This window comes from Eptesicus fuscus, chromosome 13 (assembly GCF_027574615.1).
Source record: "Eptesicus fuscus isolate TK198812 chromosome 13, DD_ASM_mEF_20220401, whole genome shotgun sequence".
In the NCBI taxonomy this organism is placed as follows: domain Eukaryota; kingdom Metazoa; phylum Chordata; class Mammalia; order Chiroptera; family Vespertilionidae; genus Eptesicus; species Eptesicus fuscus.
Window position 1 is genome coordinate 40,611,825 of NC_072485.1, and position 21,263 is coordinate 40,633,087.

General features: G+C 43.2%; 1 protein-coding gene and 1 pseudogene across 2 annotated transcripts in view; both read left to right on the plus strand.

Annotated features, from left to right (window-relative positions):
- Positions 1-7,220: 7,220 nt before the first annotated feature.
- Positions 7,221-21,263, plus strand: part of RAB6A (RAB6A, member RAS oncogene family) — a 50,876-nt gene continuing 36,833 nt past the window's right edge. Inside the window, exon 1 of one of the 2 annotated variants that reach the window (XM_008149953.3) lies at positions 7,221-7,848. In XM_008149953.3, the coding sequence (XP_008148175.1) occupies positions 7,779-7,848 (70 nt within the window). In that variant the 5' untranslated portion in view covers positions 7,221-7,778. The remainder of the gene's footprint in view (positions 7,849-21,263) is intronic. The other variant, XM_008149952.3, reaches the window with a different exon arrangement.
- On the plus strand, positions 19,734-20,268 carry LOC103293647 (phospholipid hydroperoxide glutathione peroxidase-like; annotated as a pseudogene).

Here is a 21,263-nt window from a genome sequence, read left to right on the forward strand (position 1 = left end):
TCTTCTGACTTAGCTTATAAATTGCCTATATGAAAGATTTAAAAAATTGGCTATAATCACAGGAAGGACCATTCCTTCTCTTCCTCCTTGACTAAATAAACTTTATACTTCTCCCATGCCACATCCTTGTAGGTCAAGGTATTTGGAAAATGGCTTTTGCCATGAGGACTCCCCCTCTTTTTTTTCCTTCTAGTCCTTTAAAAAATGAAAGTTGCTTAAACATACCTTGTCTTAACTTGTGCTCATTTAATTGGTCACCTTGAATTATTGAGCATTTGTCATTTTTATGCTTTGTATATTGACCCACTATTATTTTTAGTATCAATGACTATAATAACCTGCATAGTGGGTTAGAAGCGTTTCACATTTGATGGAATTTGAATTCTTGCCAAAGCTATTATTTGTTTCCAATATGAGCAATATCATTTCAGCACTTTTACCCAGACAGTTTTTCTCCTTTTATTGATTTACTGCCTCTCCAAGAGCAATACTTTTTTTAGGGAGTAGTAAAAAGAAAAAGGCAATTCCAGTTTGATAACTATTACTGAATTATTCTAACACACGTGTGCGCGCGCGCGCGCGCACACACACACACACACACACACACACAGTATTGAGTGCCTAATGTTCAAGGAACTGTGCGAGGTGTTGTTGTTTTTTTCTTCTTAATAGTTTATTGATTTTTAAAGAGAGAGGAAGGGAGAGGGAGAGAGAAAGAACATCATTGTGAGAGCACAACATGGATCAGCTGCCTCCTGCACACGGCAACCTCCTGGTGCATGGGACTACCCGACCAACTGAGCCACACCAGCCAGGCGTGTGCAAGGTGTTTTAAGGGATTGAAAGATGAGACTGTCATATGCTTTCCACTGCAAGTAACAATGACAAAGACATATTATGAAGACATTATTAAATATAAAGACATTTCTATTTTGCTAAAAAAGAAATCCAGAGTAAGGCTAATTCTAGGGATAACATAGTGGTTCAGTGATATCTTTTAGCTTTCTGTTTAGCCATCATCAATGGGTTGGCTTTTTTCTTCAGGATTACATGTTAATATTCACAAGATGTCTGAGCTATAGATAGCCTATCTAATAAAGAGGGAATATGCTAATTGACCCTCACACCGTTGCAAAGATGGTGGTGCTCACAGCCAATAAGGAGGGAATATGCTAATTGACTGCCCCGCCCTCAAAGATGGCAGCACCCACAGCCAATAAGGAGGGAATATGCTAATTGACTGCCATGCCCTCAAAGATGGTGGTGCCCACAGCCACAAGATGGTGGCGCACAGTCCCCTCAGCCCCGCCGGGGCGGCAGGCACGTGGCAAGGCTGGGCCCATGGGCTTGGCTGCTCTGCACGCCTGCCTCCAGAGTCCCCCAGTCCCCTTGGCCCCCCAGCCGCCCAGGGCTGGCCCGAGGTGCAGGCAACCCTTGGATGGCAGCTGCCCAGCCACCCAGGGTCGCCTGAGGCTCAGGTAACCAGGGCCGGCCAAGGCTTGCGCTGCTGGCAGTAGCAGCAGCAAAGGTGTGATGGGGCGTTGCCTTCCCCTGATCGCCAGGTCGCCTCCCGCCCCTGAGGGCTCCTGGACTGTGTGAGGGGGCAGGCCGGGCTGAGGGACCCCCCCTCCAGTGCATGAATTTTCATGCACCGGGCCTCTAGTATCTTTATATAAACATATCCAATGGCAGAAAAATGGCAGTTTTTCCTCATCTATCTTTTTTCATCGGGGAAGAAAATTTATCTTAGAAGTCTCTGGGATATTTCTTTCATCTGCCACTAGTTCAGATAAAGTTAGGTGCCTATGTCTTAACTAAAGGGAACCTGGGAAAGTATCTGTCTTTTTTAATATATGTTGTGGAAGTGTGTGTGTGTGTGTGTTGTGTGTTGTTGTTGTTGTTGTTCTTGGACAGACAACCAATAGTGTCTGACACAAGGAATATGATAAAATCTCAGTCCTCTTTCAAGAAGCTTTGTGTCGTCTGGCTGGTGCTCAGTGATTGAGCATTGACCTATGGAGGTCATGGTTCAATTCCCGGTTAGGGCATATGCCTGGGTTGCGGGCTCGATCCTGTGGGGTGTGCTGCAGGAGGCTGCTGATCAATGATTCTTTCTCATCATTGATGTTTCTATCTCTTTCTCCCTCTCCCTGTCTGAAATCAATAAAAAAATATTTTTTTTAAAATGAAGCTTTTTATCTCTCGGGGTGGAAAGAAAAGCTGTAATTATATTACAACTAGAGGCTGGGTGCATGAAATTTGTGTATGGGTAGGGTCCCTAGGCCTAGCCGGTAATCAGGGCCGATCTGTGAGGCAACCAGTGGGGCGATCGACGGGGGGGAGGCGGGGGGGGGGGGGGGGCGGCAGCCGCCTTGGCTGGCCTGGGGCCACCCACTTGCCGGCCCCATGACCGGCGGGGTGATCAGGGGACCCCTACTGGCACCTGCCTTGGTTGGCCTGGGGCCTGTGGGCTGGGGGCACCTCCTGCATTGAGCGTCTGCCCCATGGTGGTCAGTGCATGTCATAGCGACCGTTTGTTTCACAGGTTGTTCTGCCATTCCATCTATTTGCATATTAGGCTTTTATTATATAGGACTAGAGGCCCGGTGCATGAAATTCGTGCACGGGGTGTGTGTCCCTCAGCCCAGCCTATACCCTCTCCAATCTGGGATCCCTCTCACAATCCAGGACTGCTGGCTCCCAACTGCTCGCCTGCCTGCCTTCCTGATTGCCCCTAACTGCTTCTGCCTGCCAGCCTGATCATCCCCTAAACACTCCCCTGCCAGCCTGATTGCCCCTAACTGCCCTTCCCTGCAGGCCCGGTCACCCCCAACTTCCCTCCTCTGCCGGCCTGGTCACCCCTAACTGCCCTCCCCTGCAGGCTTGATCGCCCCCAACTGCCCTCCCTTGTAGGCCTATTCCCTCCCAACTGCCCTCCCCTGCTGGCCATCTTGTGGCGGCCATCTTGTGTCCACATGGGGCAGCCATCTTTGACCACATGGGGGCAGCCATCTTGTATGTTGGAGTGATGGTCAATTTGCATATTACTCTTTTATTAGATAGGATTTCTATGTGGTAGTTTCCTGGACACATTCATGGGCTTCAACTTAACAATTTGTTTTAAATTGATAAAAGAAAAGTGCTCTAGGTACTTTCAATTTGGAGCTGCCAAAAGCTGTCCTTGCTCACTTGGGGTGGTGAATACACAATACAATATACAGATGATATATTACAGTACATCTGAAACCTATGTAATTTTATTAACAAATGTCACACCAATAAATTCAATAAAAAAGTTTTAAAAAGCTGTTCTCTCTCATTAAAGTGATGTTCTCTTTCTCCAAAATGTTCTTGCCCTTCTATCTCCACCTGCCAGAATTCCATTCAAACCTTTGTAGAAAGCTAAAAATATTCTCTCTAATTTATTTCATTTATTCAGCAAGTATCTGTTGCATGCTTACTATGTTGCAAGTATTCTGAAATTTTGGGAATACAGGACCTGAGCTCTGACCTCATGGAGCTTACAGTCAGGTGGGGAAGAATGACAATCTACCTAATAAAAGAGTAACATTCTAATTGACCACACCTTCGCGATGCCCACCAGCCAATCAGGAGTGAGTATGCAAATTAACCCAACAAAGATGGTGGGTTAATTTGCATATGCAGGCTCCCAGCAGCTGGGGATGCGGTGGGATGCAGGCATTCCACACCACCCCAGCCGCTCTGGGCCTCTGGGCAGTGTGGGAAGGCAGAAAGGCGGCTCTGGGCCAGAGCGGAAAGGCTGCTCTGGCCAGAGCAAAGGCGGTGCCAGCAGCTAGGGCAGTGATGGCGAACCTATGACATGCGTGTCAGCACTGACACACGTAGCCATTTCTGATGACACGCGGCCGCTGAGGCGGCCGCATGCCGAGGATGAAACATTTGCTGCTCCTGAGGATGAAACATTTGCGAAATAATGTTTTTTCCTCATAGTGACACACTACCTGAGTTATGCTCAGTTTTTTGGTGAAGTTTGACACACCAAGCTCAAAACGTTGCCCATCACTGATCTAGGGGAACGAAGGCCCATTCTTGCACGAATCTTCATTTGTGCATCGGGCCACTATTGGATAATAATTAAATGATGGGGAAGAATAGGGTACAATGAGAGGACAGTCAGGAATACTTACACTTGTTGGGGATGGGAGAAGACAGAGAAGTCTTGAAAAATTTTTAAAGATGATACCTGAAGGATGGGTAGAAATTGGGGAGTAGAAGGGAGGGAAAAGAGAACAGTGTGTAGAAAACTATGGAAGTGAAAGTGTTAGTGAAAGCACCCTTGAAAAAGGCCTCTTTAATTCTTCCTTCTCCCAAGTAATTTCTCCATTTGATGAACTCCATAGCACTTAATATGTAACTTTTATTTATTTATTTTTATTATTATTATTTTTAAAATATATTTTATTGGTTTTTTACAGAGAGGAAGAGAGAGGGATAGAGAGTTAGAAACATCAATCAGCTGCCTCTTGCACACCCCCCTACTGGGGATGTGCCCGAAACCAAGGTACATGCCCTTGACCAGAATCGAACCTGGGACCCTTGAGTCCGCAGGCTGACGCTCTATCCACTGAGCCAAACCGGTTTCGGCCTAACATGTAACTTTTAGACCATGTTTTACTCTGAAGGCAAAAGATATGATTTACACACATTAGTCAGTAAATATGAATGTAGCTTCAGAAGGGAATGAGGCTTTATATGTGTCAATGCAAAATACTACCTTAAAACATCTGAGGTTTTAAATAATTCTCTTCAAAATAATAGGAAGAGCATCACCTGTCTAGGCTACAGAGACCAAAGCAGCATGGAGGAATTGATTCATAAAGTTCTGGAGGAAGTCCAAAGTAATTATAATTTCAATCCTCAGGTGTTACTTTAAAGGCAATTTCAGGAAACAAAGAAAACCTGGTAACCATCAGAAAGAAAAAAATAGCTACTCTTATTTGCAAGAGCTTTTCTTTTTAAATAGTCTCTTGGTATTGGCTGTTCTTTGTGTGTGCCAGGGTTCTGAGTTACTGGTTGGGAAAGCCTTCCCAAACCTGACAAGCTACTTTTAAAAGCAAATCATTTTTAAAAAATCAAATGTTCAGTATGGCCAGTGTTTCTCAGTGGTTGAGCGTTAACCCATGAACAAGGAGGTCATAGTTCCATTCCTGGTCAGAGCACATGCCAAGGTTGCAAGCTTGATCCTCAGTGTGGGTTATGCAGGAGGCAGCCGATTAACGATTTTCTCTTATCATTGATGTTTCTATCTCTCTCTCCCTCTCCCTTCTTCTCTGAAATCAATAAAAGTGTATTTTAAAAAATTCAAATGTTCATAGCATGACTCTGAGTTTTACCATTTCATTTTAGGTGCATGTTCCATTTTTTTTTTTTTTTTGCCACTTAGCTGAGAGGAACAGCAGTAAATGTTGATAGAGAAGATAGTTTGGGGATATAACAGTTGTCTTCATAGGCCAGAACAGATGATACTTTATGAACCTCTATTCCTCCTCTTAATTTATTATAGTTCAGCAGTTTATTTCTAGTTTGAGAAGGCATTTGTTTGATCCTGTCATTCCTATAGCTACTAGTAATTAAGTAATAGACCTTAGACAATGAGAAAATTTATGTAAGTATGTTTTGGATTTGGTAAATAGGAACTTATTTTTTATTATCAACTTGGGAAGTACTTTTGATACCAGTTTTTAATTGTCCTCATCAAGGATAGAGATTACTTTTTTGGATGCTGTCTCATAGAGTGGTGAGGCGTGACTGAAGTATGGTGAAATGTGGTTACAAATTTCTCTAATTCGATGATTCTTAATCTTTTGTTTATTAATCTTTTATTAATAGGCTTTGCTTTTTTAAGTTTTAGATTTACAGAAAAATTGAGCAGATAGTACAGAAAGTTCCCATATACCTCTCCCCTGCTGTTTCATCTTACATTAATATATTTGCCACCACTAATGAATCAATATTGATCATTGTTATTAACTAAAGCCCCCCTTTATTCAGATTTCCTTAGTTTTTGTATGTTGTTATTTTTTTATTAGAGGATCCCATTCAGCTTAGTTGTCATGTTAGTTATATTCATATTACACTTAGTTGTCATTTTTCCGTGGGTTCCTCTTAGCTGTGACATTAACCTTCATATTTGGGTCATGAACTGGTTTGAAAATCTGCTGCACACTGTGGATCCTCTCCAAAGAAAAATGCTCATGCTTCAGATGTCTGATTTAAGGGAGGTCCATCCTGAGCAGGTTTAGAAGCCCTGCTTTAGGAGGAATGGATGATCTTTAAACCATCCCCTTCCCCACATTTGGGCTCAATCAGGCTCTACCTCAAATTATTGTGTGACCTTTTTGCAAAGTTGTTTTGTGTGTTTTCCCCCCCACTACTTGGGCCTCAATGTCACTGTCCGTGCAATGAGGGGTTTGTTTTACATGATGGCACAGTAGAATGTGGTAGTCACCTAGAGTTGTGAACATCTGAGGAAGACGCATAACAGATGACCAAGCTAGGTCATGACAAGGGAAGTGATGGGCTTATCAATAAGGAGGTTGCAAAGACTCAATGGGGAGAAAAAAAACAATACCTGGGTTCCACCTTATTTTTTGTGAATTTTGTTAAGTAATTTCCTTCCTCAGCTTTACTTTCCTCATCTGCAAAACTGGGGGCCCCTTCTTCTAGTAGTTATGAAACTCCTGGGAGCATCAGCCTAGAATGTACCTAATAAGAATTCGTGTGATGATTTACGATAAGAAAGAACAAGGGAAGGAGGGTCGGTGCACAGGTGAAGGGCGGAACTGAGGATTGTGAGGCAGGTCTGAAGGCTCGGGATAGAGGAACCTAGTCCACATCTGGGCTCCCGGACCACACCAGTAACATTGCAGGCCTCCATTCCGCCTCCATTCCGCCCCCGCCCCACTTTACTTCCCCGCCCTCAGGCTTCGAGGCGCCACACTTCGCATGGCCGCCGCGATACGACGCTTTCTACCCAGCGAGGGCCGCGCGCGTTCTGGCCGCCACCTCACGCCCGTCCCGCCTTTGGTCTCTTCCGATTGGTTCATCACGTATGTGACGTATCCGCCCCCTCCGCTTATTCCACCCGCCCCACTTCCTCCGGGCTCCGTCCCGCCTCCTCCAGGCTTCTAGACTTGAGTCGAAACCAAACAGGCTCTTGTCTAAGCTTCGCGGGGGGAGCCGGGAGAGCAGGCTGAACCAGGAAGACGCTGGCTGTGGCGCGCACGCACGCACGCACGCACGTACGCACGCCGAGGCCGGCGGGGCGCAGGCTCGTGCCCGGGCTCGCCCTGCGCCGCCAGAGGCACGCGCACTCAGCAGGTTGGGCTGCGGCGGCTGCTGTGGGAACGGAGGCGCTGCGTGTCAGAGGTCCCAGACGTCTGCAGCTCCGGCTCCGCCACCCTCCGCCTCTCAGCCCAGTCTCCGCGCCGGGTGCTGAGAACGACACGGGCGCCAGCCTTGGGAACCCCGAGCACACCGCTGGCTTCCGATACCGCCCTCCTTCCCTACCCAGCCGCGGGCCTCGCTCGGTGCTAGGCGACTTCGCGGGGAGGCGGCGGCGGCGGCGGCGACGGTTGCCTCTCGGTGAAGAGGAGTCCTGCCCCAGCCTTGCTCCGCCGCCCGGCCCTGCAGGGGCCGAGAGAGCTCGGCATCCGCCCTTTCCGTCAGCCGGTTGGAGCCGCGTCGGTCCGGGAGGATCTCTGGGCTGAGGCGGCAGTCGCTCCTCCAGCTCCATCATGTCCACGGGCGGAGACTTCGGGAATCCGCTGAGGAAATTCAAGCTGGTGTTCCTGGGGGAGCAGAGCGGTGAGTGCGCGGCTCCCCCACTCCTGGCTGCTGGCTGCAGCGTCCCCGCACCGCCCCCAGTGCGGCCCTTCAGTCCTCGGAGGCTCCCTGCCGGCCTCGCCTTCGCGCTGGGTTCCACCCCCAGCCCTTGCCCGGCTTCACCGACCCCTCTGAGCCACCCGGTTCCTTTTCGCTTCGATCCGTCAGTCGGATTTTGACCCTTTTCGTCCCCGATTCCGGCGTCTCCTTTCCCCGCAGCCCGGCCTCCCCAGTCCCCTCCCCACTCCGCCCAGCCCCAGCCTCTCGTCCTTCCCTTTCTTCCTCCTGTCTCCGTTGTCTCACCCACCCAGCCCCCTTCTTTGAGCCCCACCCTGAGTCCTTGCTCTTGTCCCAGCTCCTCAGCTCTGTGAGGCCCACACTGGCAAGTCCCCTTCCCGGGAACCGGGAGCCAGCCCTCTTCAACCTTGGGCCAGGCGGGTGGGATCTGGGCGTTGTTTTCCCTAGAGGCTGGGCCCTGAGAAGTGCGGGTCTCCTGGAAGGTGGGGGTCGTATAAAATTCTTGGAGAGTTTCACCTGGGTGGGGAATTAGTCTGGGTTATAGAGGATGTGTATCTGAATTGGAAGCGACTTGGGGCGCGGGGGGGCGGGGGGGGGAGAGGCGGCAGCAGTGGCGATTTTTGCCCCTTGGGTTAGGCTGTGGCTTGTTGGAAAACCTCCTTTTCTTCTCTTGACTTCCATTCCTGACAATTCTTTTGACAGTGTTGATGCTTCCCCGATTTCTGCCAGATGCTCTGTCATGATCGTTTTGCTTGGAATTTTTCACATCTCGCCTCTCCTTTTTCTCTGAAGCAGTGTCTGATTCTCCTCATGGTGGTGCAAACAGGAATTACTGAGGAAAATGTTAATTATTCCATTTCTTCTTGAGTATTTTCCCATCATATATTTACGATTCCTGTGAGAGAAGGTTTGAGAATAACGAACATCTTTGTTTGAAGGATTTCTTTTGGGGTTAAGAGAGTGTTGGAGTAGGAATTGATTCATCATTTAGTTTTTTAAATTAGATTTAATATGTACTATCTCTTCAGCTAAATGACTCTTTTATGCTTAATATTCCATAGTATCTGATAAGCGAAACTGTTATCTCATTTACCTGGTCAGCCTTGTGCTGTCGCTGTAGTTTGTATTAGATACGGGATCCTAATAGTGTGATGGTTGTCTCTACAATTACTTCCTGTGGTAATTCCAATTTTATGCTGTATTATGCAAACTTGATACTTGGCAATTTAGAGATTATAATCCTTTTGTTTTTTCTTACACTTTTCATGGTCATCTTTAGAATTCACTCATTGAGAGATTAGTTTCTCCCAACTCTTCCAACATCGAGTTACCCGCTAGCTGTCTTATAGAAAGGTTAGGTTATAGAAAACATTTATCTTTTGGTTGGAAAGAAGATAACTGATACAAGTTCAGAACTTTAATTATGTATACTAACACTAACTAGGTTAGTATTAGTTGCAAAATTGCTTCCAGTTGGACCTGAGAAATTATTTTTCTCCTTTTCAACATATTTTCTCTCCTCCACTTACCAAGGAAAAATGTAGTCTTCTCTTTGCTTATGACTTTTCCTGAAGTAAGTATAATCTTGTTTCTTTTTTTAATTGATTGATTGATTGATTTTAGAGGGAGAGGGAGAGGAAAGGAGGCACGGTGGTGACAGGGAGGGAGACAGACACAGATAGACAGAGTCAGAGAGACATTGATTTGTTATTCTACTTATTTATGCATTCTTTGGTTGATTCTTGTATATGCCCTGACTAGGAATTGAACCTACAACCTTGGTGTATTGGATAATGCTCTAACCAACTGAACTACCCAGCCAGGGCCAGAACAGTTTTAGGTTTATAGAAAAATTGAAATGATCATGCAGAGGGTTTCCATATAGCCCCACCCAGTTTTCACTATTATCTTACATTAGTATGGTACATTTCTTACAATTAATAAACGAGTATTAATACATTATTAACTAAAGCCTGTAGTTTATTCAGATTTCCTTAGTTTTTGTCTTTTTTTTTTGTTTGTTTCAGCATTAATTTCTGGATAACATAATTAGTTGTCCTGTCTTCTTAAGCTCCTTGTAGAATTTTTATTTAGGATTGTTTATATGCTTTTTATTTTAAACTCTATGTAACTGTGAGGTTAATGTCTTTTGAGGTTACTATATTTCTAAGTAATGCCATCCAATAGCTTTGACAATGAGAGATTGATCTTTGTTTTTATGGGCAATGTCTGTAATTTTTTTGTACATTAGCAAAGATCTGTAGAATCCATGTCATCTTGATGTAACTCTTCATGAATTATTTATCTTTAGGTTTTAGAATTCCACAATTCAGCTTTCAGAGACTAAACTGTGGTAAAGCTTTGTTCGTTTCCTTAATAGCATTTACCACATTTATAATTTTATTTTATTTTATTTTATTATTTATTTTTTAAATATATTTTATTGATTTTTTACAGAGAGGAAGAGAGAGGGATAGAGAGTTAGAAACATCGATGATAGAGAGACATCGATCAGCGGCCTCCTGCACAACCCCTACTGGGGATGTGCCCGCAACCAAGGTACATGCCCCTGACCGGAATCGAACCTGGGACCCTTGAGTCCGCAGGCCGACGCTCTATCCACTGAGCCAAACCGGTTTCGGCTATAATTTTATTTTTTTATGTATTTGTTTTTGTCTTATTTCCCATAGCAGACAGAATGCAAGCAAGCCCCATCCATGACAATTAAAAACTTTTTTTTTTTTTTTTTTCATCGTATCCCCAGTGCCAGGCTCATTTTCTACTTGAAATATTTGGTGAATGAATGGTTGAATCTAAAAGTAACCAAAGCTATAGCTTATATTAATCTTTGCTATGGAGAGACCTACATTTTTTCCTTCTATAATTAATGGTTTAACAATAACATTTTATATTTACATTATTTGATTGTATTCAGGGATACTACAGATGCTTAGCTGGAGCAGGGAACCCAGTAATTTATTGTTCTCACCATTTCACTAAAAAAAAAAAAAAGGAAGACTGGCCAGGATTTCACACTTTTTTTTGAGTTGAGCAAAATTAGTTTTATTTTGTTAAAGCTATTGCTAAATTATTTGCTATTAGTATAGCACCTAATAGTATGTCAAATGACATTAAGACATGTTCAGGGAACTGATTTGAACTTAGGTAGTAGACTGTTTTATTTATATTATCAAAAATTTAAGGTCTTATGCTCTGTATGACGATACATTGTTTCAGTACATGAAGCCTAGTTTGAATAAATGACATCAATCTTGGTAGTCTTCCTATAAACTCTTATGGTTTCTTTATATTTAAGTAGTGTACATGGTTTAATAAAGGAATGTTGAAATACATAATTTGAATCTGAAGTTTCTTTGAGGAATCCCTTTTTTACTACCTGTCGCTATTGTCTTGAAATGCAGAGGTACTTTTAGGAATGTCATTTTGGTTTACTGTAGAAGATATTACTACAAACAAATATTGTAGGTTACAAATTAGGAAATGTGATATCAGGAAAAAGCACATACCTGGCCTAGTACTGCTTATTTTTCATGGTATTTAAAAAAATTTTTTTAACATCATTTCTATTTCTTTTTTAAAAATAATTCTTTAAACATTCTTTAAAAATCTTGATTTTAGAGAGAGGAAGGGAGAGAGAGAGAGAGACATCGATGTGAGAGGGAAACATTGACTGGTTGCCTCTTGTAAGTACCCTGACTGGGAATGGGCAACCTAGGTATGTATCCTGACTGGGAATCGAGTCTGCAACCTTTCAGTGTATGGGGATGACGCTCAACCAACTGAGCCACACTGGCCAGGGCTACATCAGTTCTTTTGACTTAAAAACATTATTTTACTATGAGAGACTAGGAATACTGAACAATTTAGATTGGCTAGATCAGTGAACTTAAACTTTTTTTAAGATGAGTTATGCACTTACAAATTATTGAGGCCTCTAAAGAACTCTGCTTATGTGATTAATTTAATTGTTACTTATTGACCTGAGAGAAAGAGAGAGACATTGATTTGTTGTTCCACTTATTCATGCATTCATTTGTTGATTTTTGTATGTGCCCTGACCAGGAATCAAATCCGAGGCCTTTGATGCTCAGACTGACGCTCTAACAACTGAACAGCACCACCCAGGGCTCAGTTTTTTTTTTGTGTGTGTGTGTTTTAATCTAAAAATAAAGATAATAGGGTCTATCATGTAAACTTACTGTAAAGATTAAATTATTTAATAAGTGTATTTAAAAGAGTGCCTGGCACATGAGAAGAGCTTAGTAAATATTTTAATTTAACAATGTTAACTAAAAACTGCTATAGCCAGTTCGCTTAATGGTTAGAGAACCGTCCCACTGACCTAAGGGTCTCGAGTTCGATTTCTGGTCAAGGGCACATACCTTTATTGTAGGCTCGATTCCTGCCCCGGTTGGGGCACATGTAGGAGGCAACCGACCGATGTGTCTCTCTTACACACGATGTTTCTCTCTCTTCCCTTCTCCCCCCTCTCTTCCACTCTCTCTCTAAAAAAAAAAATCAATGGAAAAAATATCTTTGGGTGAGGATAAAACAACACTGAAAAAACCCTGTTATTCTGTCATTGTTTTGGTAGAACCTTCTCTTAAGCAATTTCATTGGGAAAGAAATATATCATTCCTAATGTAATATAGTGAGATGAGTGCAATTACTTTGAAAAGTAGAGTTAAAAGGTACAGAGAAATGATAATGGATGGAGCATGGAGTTTCAGGGAAGGCACATTATAAATATGAGTAATAGTTTAAGAATCTTTAGTTGAAATTCTTTAATTAAAGCATTCCTTAGTTGGAGGAGACTTTGAGACATCATCTAATTTCTCATATGGCTTTAATCTGGACCACTTTTTCCCCCTCTCCAACTTTGTTATTAATAAGTAATTTAACCACATTTTTCTCAACCCATCCCCTTTCTCCTTTAGTAATTATGTATGTTTTCTTGTGTAAATTTGGGATTTCTTTATGTAGACACAAGCAAATATGAATATAATTTCTTGTTCTCCCTTATATAAGACCTACCGGGATCGGGCCTAAACGGGCTGTCGGACATCCCTCTCACAATCCAGGACTGCTGGCTCCCAACTGCTTGCCTGCCTGCCTTCCTAATTGCCCCTAACTGCTTCTGCCTGCCAGCCTGGTCACCCCCTAACCACTCCACTGCCAGCCTGGTTGATGCTTAACTGCTCCCCTGCCAGCCTGTTTGCCCCCAACTTCCCTCCTCTGCTGGCCTGGTCACCCCTAACTGCCCTCTCCTGCAGGGTTGATCACCTCCAACTGCCCTCCCTTGTAAGCCTGGTCCCTCTCAACTGCCCTCCCTTGCAGGCTGGGTGCCTCCCAACTGCCCTCTCCTGCTGGCCATCTTGTGGCCATCTTGTGTCCACATGGGGGCAGACATATTGTGTGTTGGAGTGATGGTCAATCTGCATATTACTCTTTTATTAGATAGGATAGAGGCCTGGTGCATGGGTGGGGGCTGGCTGGTTTGCCCTGAAGGGTGTCCCAGATCAGGGTGGGGTTCCCTTGGGGCGTGGGGTGGCCTGAGCGAGGGGCCTGTGGTGGTTTGCAGGCCAGCCACGTCCCCTGGCAACCCAAGGGGAGGCCCTGGTATCTGGAATTTATTTTCCTTCTACAATTGAAACTTTGTAGCCTGGAGTGGAGCCAAGCCTGTTGCTCCCTCCGGGGCCGGCAGCCATTTCTGTGGCAGTTAATTCACCTTCTGTAATTGAAACTTTGTAGCCTTAAGCGGAGGCTGGGCCCGGACAGGATGTGCGGAAAGCTTTGCTTCCCCTGTTGCCGCTGGTAACCCTGGCTTGCTCTCTCAAGCTCCGTTCTGCCGCCATTTCTGTTTGAATTTGTTTACCTTCTATAATTGAAACTTTGTAGCTTGAGTGGAGGCTTAGGCCTGCAACAGCTCGAGGAAAGCTTGGCTTGCTCTGTTACCTGGGAAACCTTGCTCTCTGTGGCTGTAGCCATCTTGGTTGGGTTAATTTGCATACTTGCTCTGATTGGCTGGTAGGTGCGGCTTGTGGGCGTGGCTTGTGGGTGTGTTGATGGTACGGTCAATTTGCATATTACCTTTTTATTAGGTAGGATTATTAACTAGTAGCCCATTTGCAGGAAGACTCTCTCTGCAAATTCTCCTTTGCAGCCGCTGCGCCTATACCTGTGCGCCGCTGCTGCCCACTCCGCCCTGCCTGGGCTTTCCCTCTGGCAGCCACCTTGCTTTCTGCTTTTCCTCCCTCTTCTAAGTTGTCTTCAGTCTTCACTCCTCCCTCCCTCAGCATATGCAAATTAGTCGCCATCTTTGTTGGGTAATTTGCATACTCACCCTGATTGGCTGGTGGGCGTGGCTTTGGCTGGTGGGCGTGGCTTTGGCGTAGCGAAGGTGTGGTCAATTTGCATATTACTATTTTATTAGGTAGGATAGGTAGGATTTCAGAGAAGAAAGGAGAGGAGAGAGAGAGAGATAGAAACATCAATGATGAAAGAGAATCATTGATCTGCTGCCTCCTGAACGACCATCACCGGGGACCTATCTCACAACCCGAGCATATGCTCTGACCAGGAATGGAATTGTGGTTTATAGGTTGACGTTCAACCACTGAGCCACAACGGCCAGGCTCTATTTTCATTGTATGTACAGATTAATAAGTATTAGTCCTTTCATACTGGAAACTAATAATATTTTTAAGTTTCAGGAAATTTTCTTAACTAGAATGATATCCTCTTCTCTATTTTCAGTTCTCTCTAAAATTCTTCTTAGGCCTCCTGAATTGATGCTCTGATTTTATCTTGCCTATTTTTTCATTTCTTTATGTTTCTGATTTAATTCTCAAAAGATTTTCTTAACTTTTTCATTCTATCAAGTTGTATTTCTGCTATCATTTTTTAAAAATATGTTTTTATTGACTTTAGAGAAAGAGGAAGGGAGAGGGATGGAGAGATAGAAACATAGTTGGGATAGAGACATCGATTGGCTGCCTCCTTCAAGCCCTACTGGGGATTGAGCCTGTAACCCAGACATGTACCCTGACCAGGAATCAAACCAGGGACCTCTTGGTGCATGGGTTGATGTTCAACCACTGAGTCACACCGGCCTGGCAATTTCTGCTATCTTAATTTCAAAGGGTTCTTTATTTATTTTTTTTAGTTTTTATTTATTGATTTGAGAGAGAAAGGGAACAAAGCGAGAACAAGAGAGAGAGAGAGAAGAGAGAGAGAGAGAGAAACATTGATTTGTTGTTCCACTTATTTGTGCACTCATTAGTTGATTCTTTTTTTTTTTTTTTTTAATATATATTTTATTGATTTTCCACAGAGAGGAAGGAAGAGGGATAGAGAGCTAGAAACATCGATGAGAGAGAAACATCGACCAGCTGCCTCCTGCACACCCCCCACCGGGGATGTGCCCGCAACCAATGTACATGCCCTTGACCGGAATCGAACCTGGGACCTTTCAGTCCGCAGACCGACGCTCTATCCACTGAGCCAAACCGGTTTCGGCCATTAGTTGATTCTTGTATGTGCCCTGACTGGGGATGGAACCTGAAACCTTGACATATGGGGACAACACTCTAACCAACTGAGCTACCTGGTTATCCTGTCCTGCTATTGTGAGATTGCATAAAACCTTGCCCAAACACCCCATACAGACTTCATTAAGGTGTTACATGCTATAAAAAACACATGTCTTTGCTTTTTAAAGCTTCCACTCTAAGAATCATAGAATTTTATAGGTCATATATCCATTTCAGGGCATATAGCTGTTAAAACTTCAGATATAATCTCTATTCTTGCTCATAGAATAGCAAGGAGCAATAAAGTAGATATAAATCTTTTCAGTTGCTTTCTCTGTACCTTCCAGCCTCTATTCTTGAACCTCCCCTTTAATCCATTCTCTACATTGATATCAGAGTGGACTTTATAAAAATATAAATCAGAGTAACTTTCTTAAAACAAAAACAGTGTGGCCCCAGCTGGTTTGCTAGTGGTTAGGGAGTTGGCCCTCAGACTGAAGCGTCTCGGGTTTGATTCCAGTCAAGGGTGAGTACCTCAGTTGCAGACTCTCACATCAATGTTTCTCTCTCTTTCTCTCTCCTCTTCCCTTCCATTCTCTAAAAATCAATGGAAAAAATATCCTCAGGTGAGGATTAACAACAAAAAACAACAACACAGTGTTAATGTACTTAATGCCACTGAATTGCACACTTAAAATTGTTGAGCCCTAGCCGGTTTGGCTCAGTGGATGGAGCGTCGGCCTGCGGACTGAAGGGTCCCAGGTTCGATTCCGGCCAGGGGCACATGCCTGGATTACAGGCTCGATCTCCAGTGGGGGGGGTGTAGGAGGCAGCCGATCAATGATTCTCTCTCATCATTGATGTTTCTATCTCTCTATCCTTCTCCCTTCCTCTCTAAAATCAATAAAAATATATTTTAAAAAAATTGTTGAAATGGTAAATTTTATGATATATGCAGTTAAAATTTTTTTTAACTAAAATAAAACAACCCCACCTTTGTAATTTTTAAAAATCATTCTTGGAATAAGTCTGAAATCTTTCCAAAGGATCTACATGGACCATACTATATTATATGGCTCATTTCCATCTTCCCATTGTTATCTTGAACACATCTCCTACCATATCTCTCTTTTTCAGCCATACTGGCCTTTTTTCCCCCATTTTTGTAGCTCTTCACTAATCTCCACCTTGTTACATACTCCCTTTGCCTGGTTAACTCCAGCTTATCCCACACTTGATCTTAGTCAAAAGGCAATCTCTCCAGCTCATCCTTTAGGTTTCAGCTTGAAATTACTTCTTCAAAGAAGCCTTTGCTGACTTCCTCAGAGTGGTTTAGATTCCCAGAATTCTTTATACTCTCAGTACTGTGTACTTCTTCTAGCACCCTTTAATATAGTTGTAATTATTTGTCTATTAAAATTTCTGTTGTCCATTTGGTCTGTAAGTTCCATAAATGTAATGTTCATGAATTTCTTATTCACTGCTGTATTTTAAGTACATTTCACAGTGCTTGGAGTTCACTAAATATTTTTGAATGAGTAAATGGTTTATGATTTTTACCCTACTTAGTTTCAGAAAGGCCTTGATGTTGCTCACAATAACAAATACATATAAAAGAAACAATTTAAAGGAAAAACAGAATAAAACAAAACTAAAAACCTAGGAGGAGAGAGGTTTGCTATACTAAGTATCTGGTCTGACTGGTTCAAGTTGAGGAAAATAATGACTCCGTAAAGGTCATTGGATTTATCAAAAACTAATAATTTTTATTTATTTTTAATTGATTTTAGAGAGAGGAAGGGAAAGATAGAATGAGAGAGAGAGAAAGACATCAATGTGATAAAAATCTATCAGTTGTCTCCTACACATGCCCTAACTGGATTGAACCTGAAAACTGGTATGTGCTCTGGCCGGGAATCAAACCCACCACCCTTTGGTGTATGGGACGATACTCAAACCAACAGCCATACCGGCTAGAGCGAGAACTAATCAATAATTTTTAAATGGTTTCAGTAGAGTTTTGGAGAGTCAAGAAAGATTCAGAAGTAGGCAATAAGTATAAATGACATCATTGAAAAGTGAATTTGTGATTGAACCAAATATGTTTCTGGGTTCTTAAAATATTATTTTAACCTATTACGGGAAATTTTAACATATCAGGAAATACAGAGAATAGTATAATGAACTCCCATAAACTGTTACTTAGCTTCAATGATTATCAACTTAGGATGGGTTTCATCTATAGCACATACACTCCCCACCCTCCCACACACTAAAGTGGGTTGAAGCAATCCCATATACATTGTCATTGCAAATATTTTGGTATGACTGCTAAAAGATGAGGACCTATTGGTATATTGTTAACATTCATGAATATAGTTACCCACAGAAGCCTTTATTTTTGGAATATTTTCTTTGATATGTTTTTGAGATTTAATATTTCAGGATCTCTAGATCATTGCTATCCAATTGAACTTTCTGTAGTGGTGGAACTATTCTATATTTGTGCTGTTTAAAATGGTGATGACTTAGGGTGACTGAGGAACTGATTTCTAAATTTTATTTCATTTTAATTTCAGTAGCCTCATGTGGCTAGTTAATCCTTTATCTGTCCTTAACCATTCTCTTAAAACTGAAGGCTATCCCTTTAGAAATTTATGCATAGGCACCTAAAATTATTTATATAATCCAGGTGAATGAAGTTGATTATAATAGAGAAATAGAGAATGTGATGCCTCATAGATTTAGACAGATTTTAGGCTACCTCTGGACTAAAGATATTTGATGTGTAGTATTTAAGGCTGCACAAAATCCACTCTGAGATCTTTTGGATCTCTGTCCTTGATGTCTATCATAATGCCTTTCATATAGGTGACCATAAAATAATGACTGTACAGTCATTAGGAATCTGGAATAATAGTCTTTCTTCTTTAAGAAGGTGACAGAAGTATCATCATACATTAAATAAATAGGAAAAAAACATGACTACTGAAGTTACTACTTATTTGTAAACTTTTGTTTATTGTTATTTAATATGGAATATTTCTTTCCTTTGGCCTGTGAAATTAATATTGTTAATGTGATATGGGAAAAGTCCTGGAGCAGGAGTTAGGAAAACTGAACTATGGTCTTTGGTCTACCACCTTATAAATTATGTATAAATTTTAAAAAGTTCACTTTAATCTCTCTGTGTCTCAGTTTCCTCATATGTAAAATGAGAAGAATCTTCCCCCTTCCCATATAGTATGGACTGTATAGATGATCCTCTGTAAGCTCCACCGAGGGATTTACTGTCAGAACCCTCTCATGTAGTCCTACCTATTTAATCTCACAAAACTTCCAGAAATTGAAAGTGGTTCCTCTTTACAAAAAGACTGAGTACATTTAGTTTTAAATAAAACATTCCTTTGTATTCTCAAAATTCTTCAGTTGAACTCTTCTCTAAAATATTGTACTTTTGTTTTCAAAATCTCTGCAATAATTGTAGTTCTTTATGTAAAACAATCTAAATAGTTATTTCTTCCTCAAGCTGATTGATATTCTAAATATTGTGATGATTTATTTTTGTTTTTCAGGATTTTTACATTATGCTTTGTTATGGATTGAGTTGTATCCTTCTCAAGTTCATATTTTGAAGTTTAACCTCTAGTATCAGATGCAATTGGTTAAGATGAGGTCATTCTAGGGTAGGGTGGCCCCTATACAGTATGACTGGTGTCCTTATAAAAAGGGGAGATTTAAACACATGTAAATAGAGAGAATGCCATATGAAGATTAAGGCAAAGATGAGGGTGATGTTTCTATACACCAAGAAATGCCAAGGATTTGCTGCAAACCACCAGAAGCTGGGGAACAGATTTTCCTCAGAGCCCTCAGAAGGAACTAACTCTGCCAACACCTTGATTTTGGATTTGTAGCTTCCAGAACTGTGAGACAATAAATTTCTGTTGTTTAAACCATTCAGTTTGTGGTACTTTATTATAGCAGTCCTAGCAAACAAGTACAGTGCTTAATATCCCTTTGCAGCCAAATATAAAACTCCATACACTTCTGACAACAATGTATATTTCCTGTCCAACTGAATTTTTTTGAATAGTCAAGATTACCAAATTATGTGAGTAAATCTATGTTTTGTGGCTTCCTGACAGTATATTTGTTTGCATACATAATAATAATATCAACTGACATTTGATTGCTTATTACTTATCAGGCCTAACTAATTTAATCCTTAAAACTAACTCTATGAGCTTCTTGGAGAAGTGGTTGATTTCAGGGCTAGGGCAGGGAAAATACAAAATGAGCCTGGAGAGCCACCTGTGCCACCTCCTGATGCCAGTGCTTCTGTGTGGTGCTCTTGCCAGGTGCTCTTGTCGTGACTACTGGCACTGTGCTCAGTCAATGCACGAGTTCTCAGTAAAGAACATTGACGGGCCGCCTTGGCAAGTACAGGGGCTTCCTGTGCAATGTCACCAATGTGGCCTCACAATGAGGCAAAACAGATAAAACAGATGTAAATTTTACTCAGCTTGTTGACCTGTACACCTGATAAGCTGAGGGCGCCTTACTGATCCTGGCTTTCCCTTGTAACTAGTTTGGGAGGCAGGAGCCAGGGACTAATGCTGAGATCAAAGAGTTCCCTCCCATTTGATATGTATAGCAAGATCTGTGTGAACTGAGATGAGGCCCACCCTCTGTGGAAGTGATGAAAGTCCAGCCCAAGAGGAGGGGCATCCTGTGAAATGCCATCAAATGGAACTTCACCAAGTTCCTCATTGACAAGAATGGTTGTGTGGTGAAGTGGTACAGAGGCATTCCCATGGGAATACCATAGTAATAATTACTGTGGGCAAGGTCAAGATCCATTTGATGAATGTTAAAATTAGTGAACAAGAGTTTGGGAAGATACAGCACAAAGTATCTCTTCAAGATATTATTTACACAGTAAGTAATAAAAATCTATACTAATAAAAGGGTAATATGCAAATTGGTCAGGACCCCCTGGAATCGAACTGTGACTTCAGGACCCCCTCACAGTAAAGACTGAACAGCAGGCAGCGTGGGGCGACCAGGCTGGCAGGGCGGTTAGTGAGGGGCAACCAAATGACCGAACAGTAGGCTGCATGGGGTGACCATGCCAGCAGAGGGGGCAGTTGGGGGTGACCAGGCTGGCAGGGGGGGCAGTTGGGGACAAACAGGCCAGCAGGGGGGGCAGTGAGGGGCAACTAGGCCGGCAGAGGGGGGGCAGTGAGGGGCGACCAGGCTGGCTGAGTGGGGGGAGTTGGGGGTGACCAGACCGGCAGGGGGGGGGGCCAGTTGTGGGCGACCAGGCCAGCAGGGGGGTGCAGTTAGGGGCAACCAGGCTGGTGGGGGCAGTTGGGGGTGACCAGGCCGGTGGGGGGGGGGGTGGCAGTTAGGCGCCACCAGGCTGGCAGGCAGAGGCGGTTAGGGGTGATCAGGCTGGCAGGGGGAGCAGTTAGGGGCGACCAGGCAGGTAGGCAGGTGAGCAGTTAGGAGCCAGCGGTCCCAGATTGTGAGAGGGATGTCCCAGATTGGAGAGGGTGCAGGCTGGGCTGAGGGGACACCACCCCCCCCCCCCCGTGCACGAATTTTGTGCACCAGGCTTCTAGTCCTATCTAATAAAAGTAATATGCAAATTGACCATCACTACAACACACAAGATGGCTGCCCCCATGTGGACACAAGATGGCCAGCAGGAGAGGGACCAGGCCTGCAAGGGAGGGCAGTTGTAGGCAATCAGGCTAGCAGGGGAGGGTAGTTGGGAGGGACCAGGCCTGCAGGGGAGGGCAGTTAGGGGTGACCAGGCCA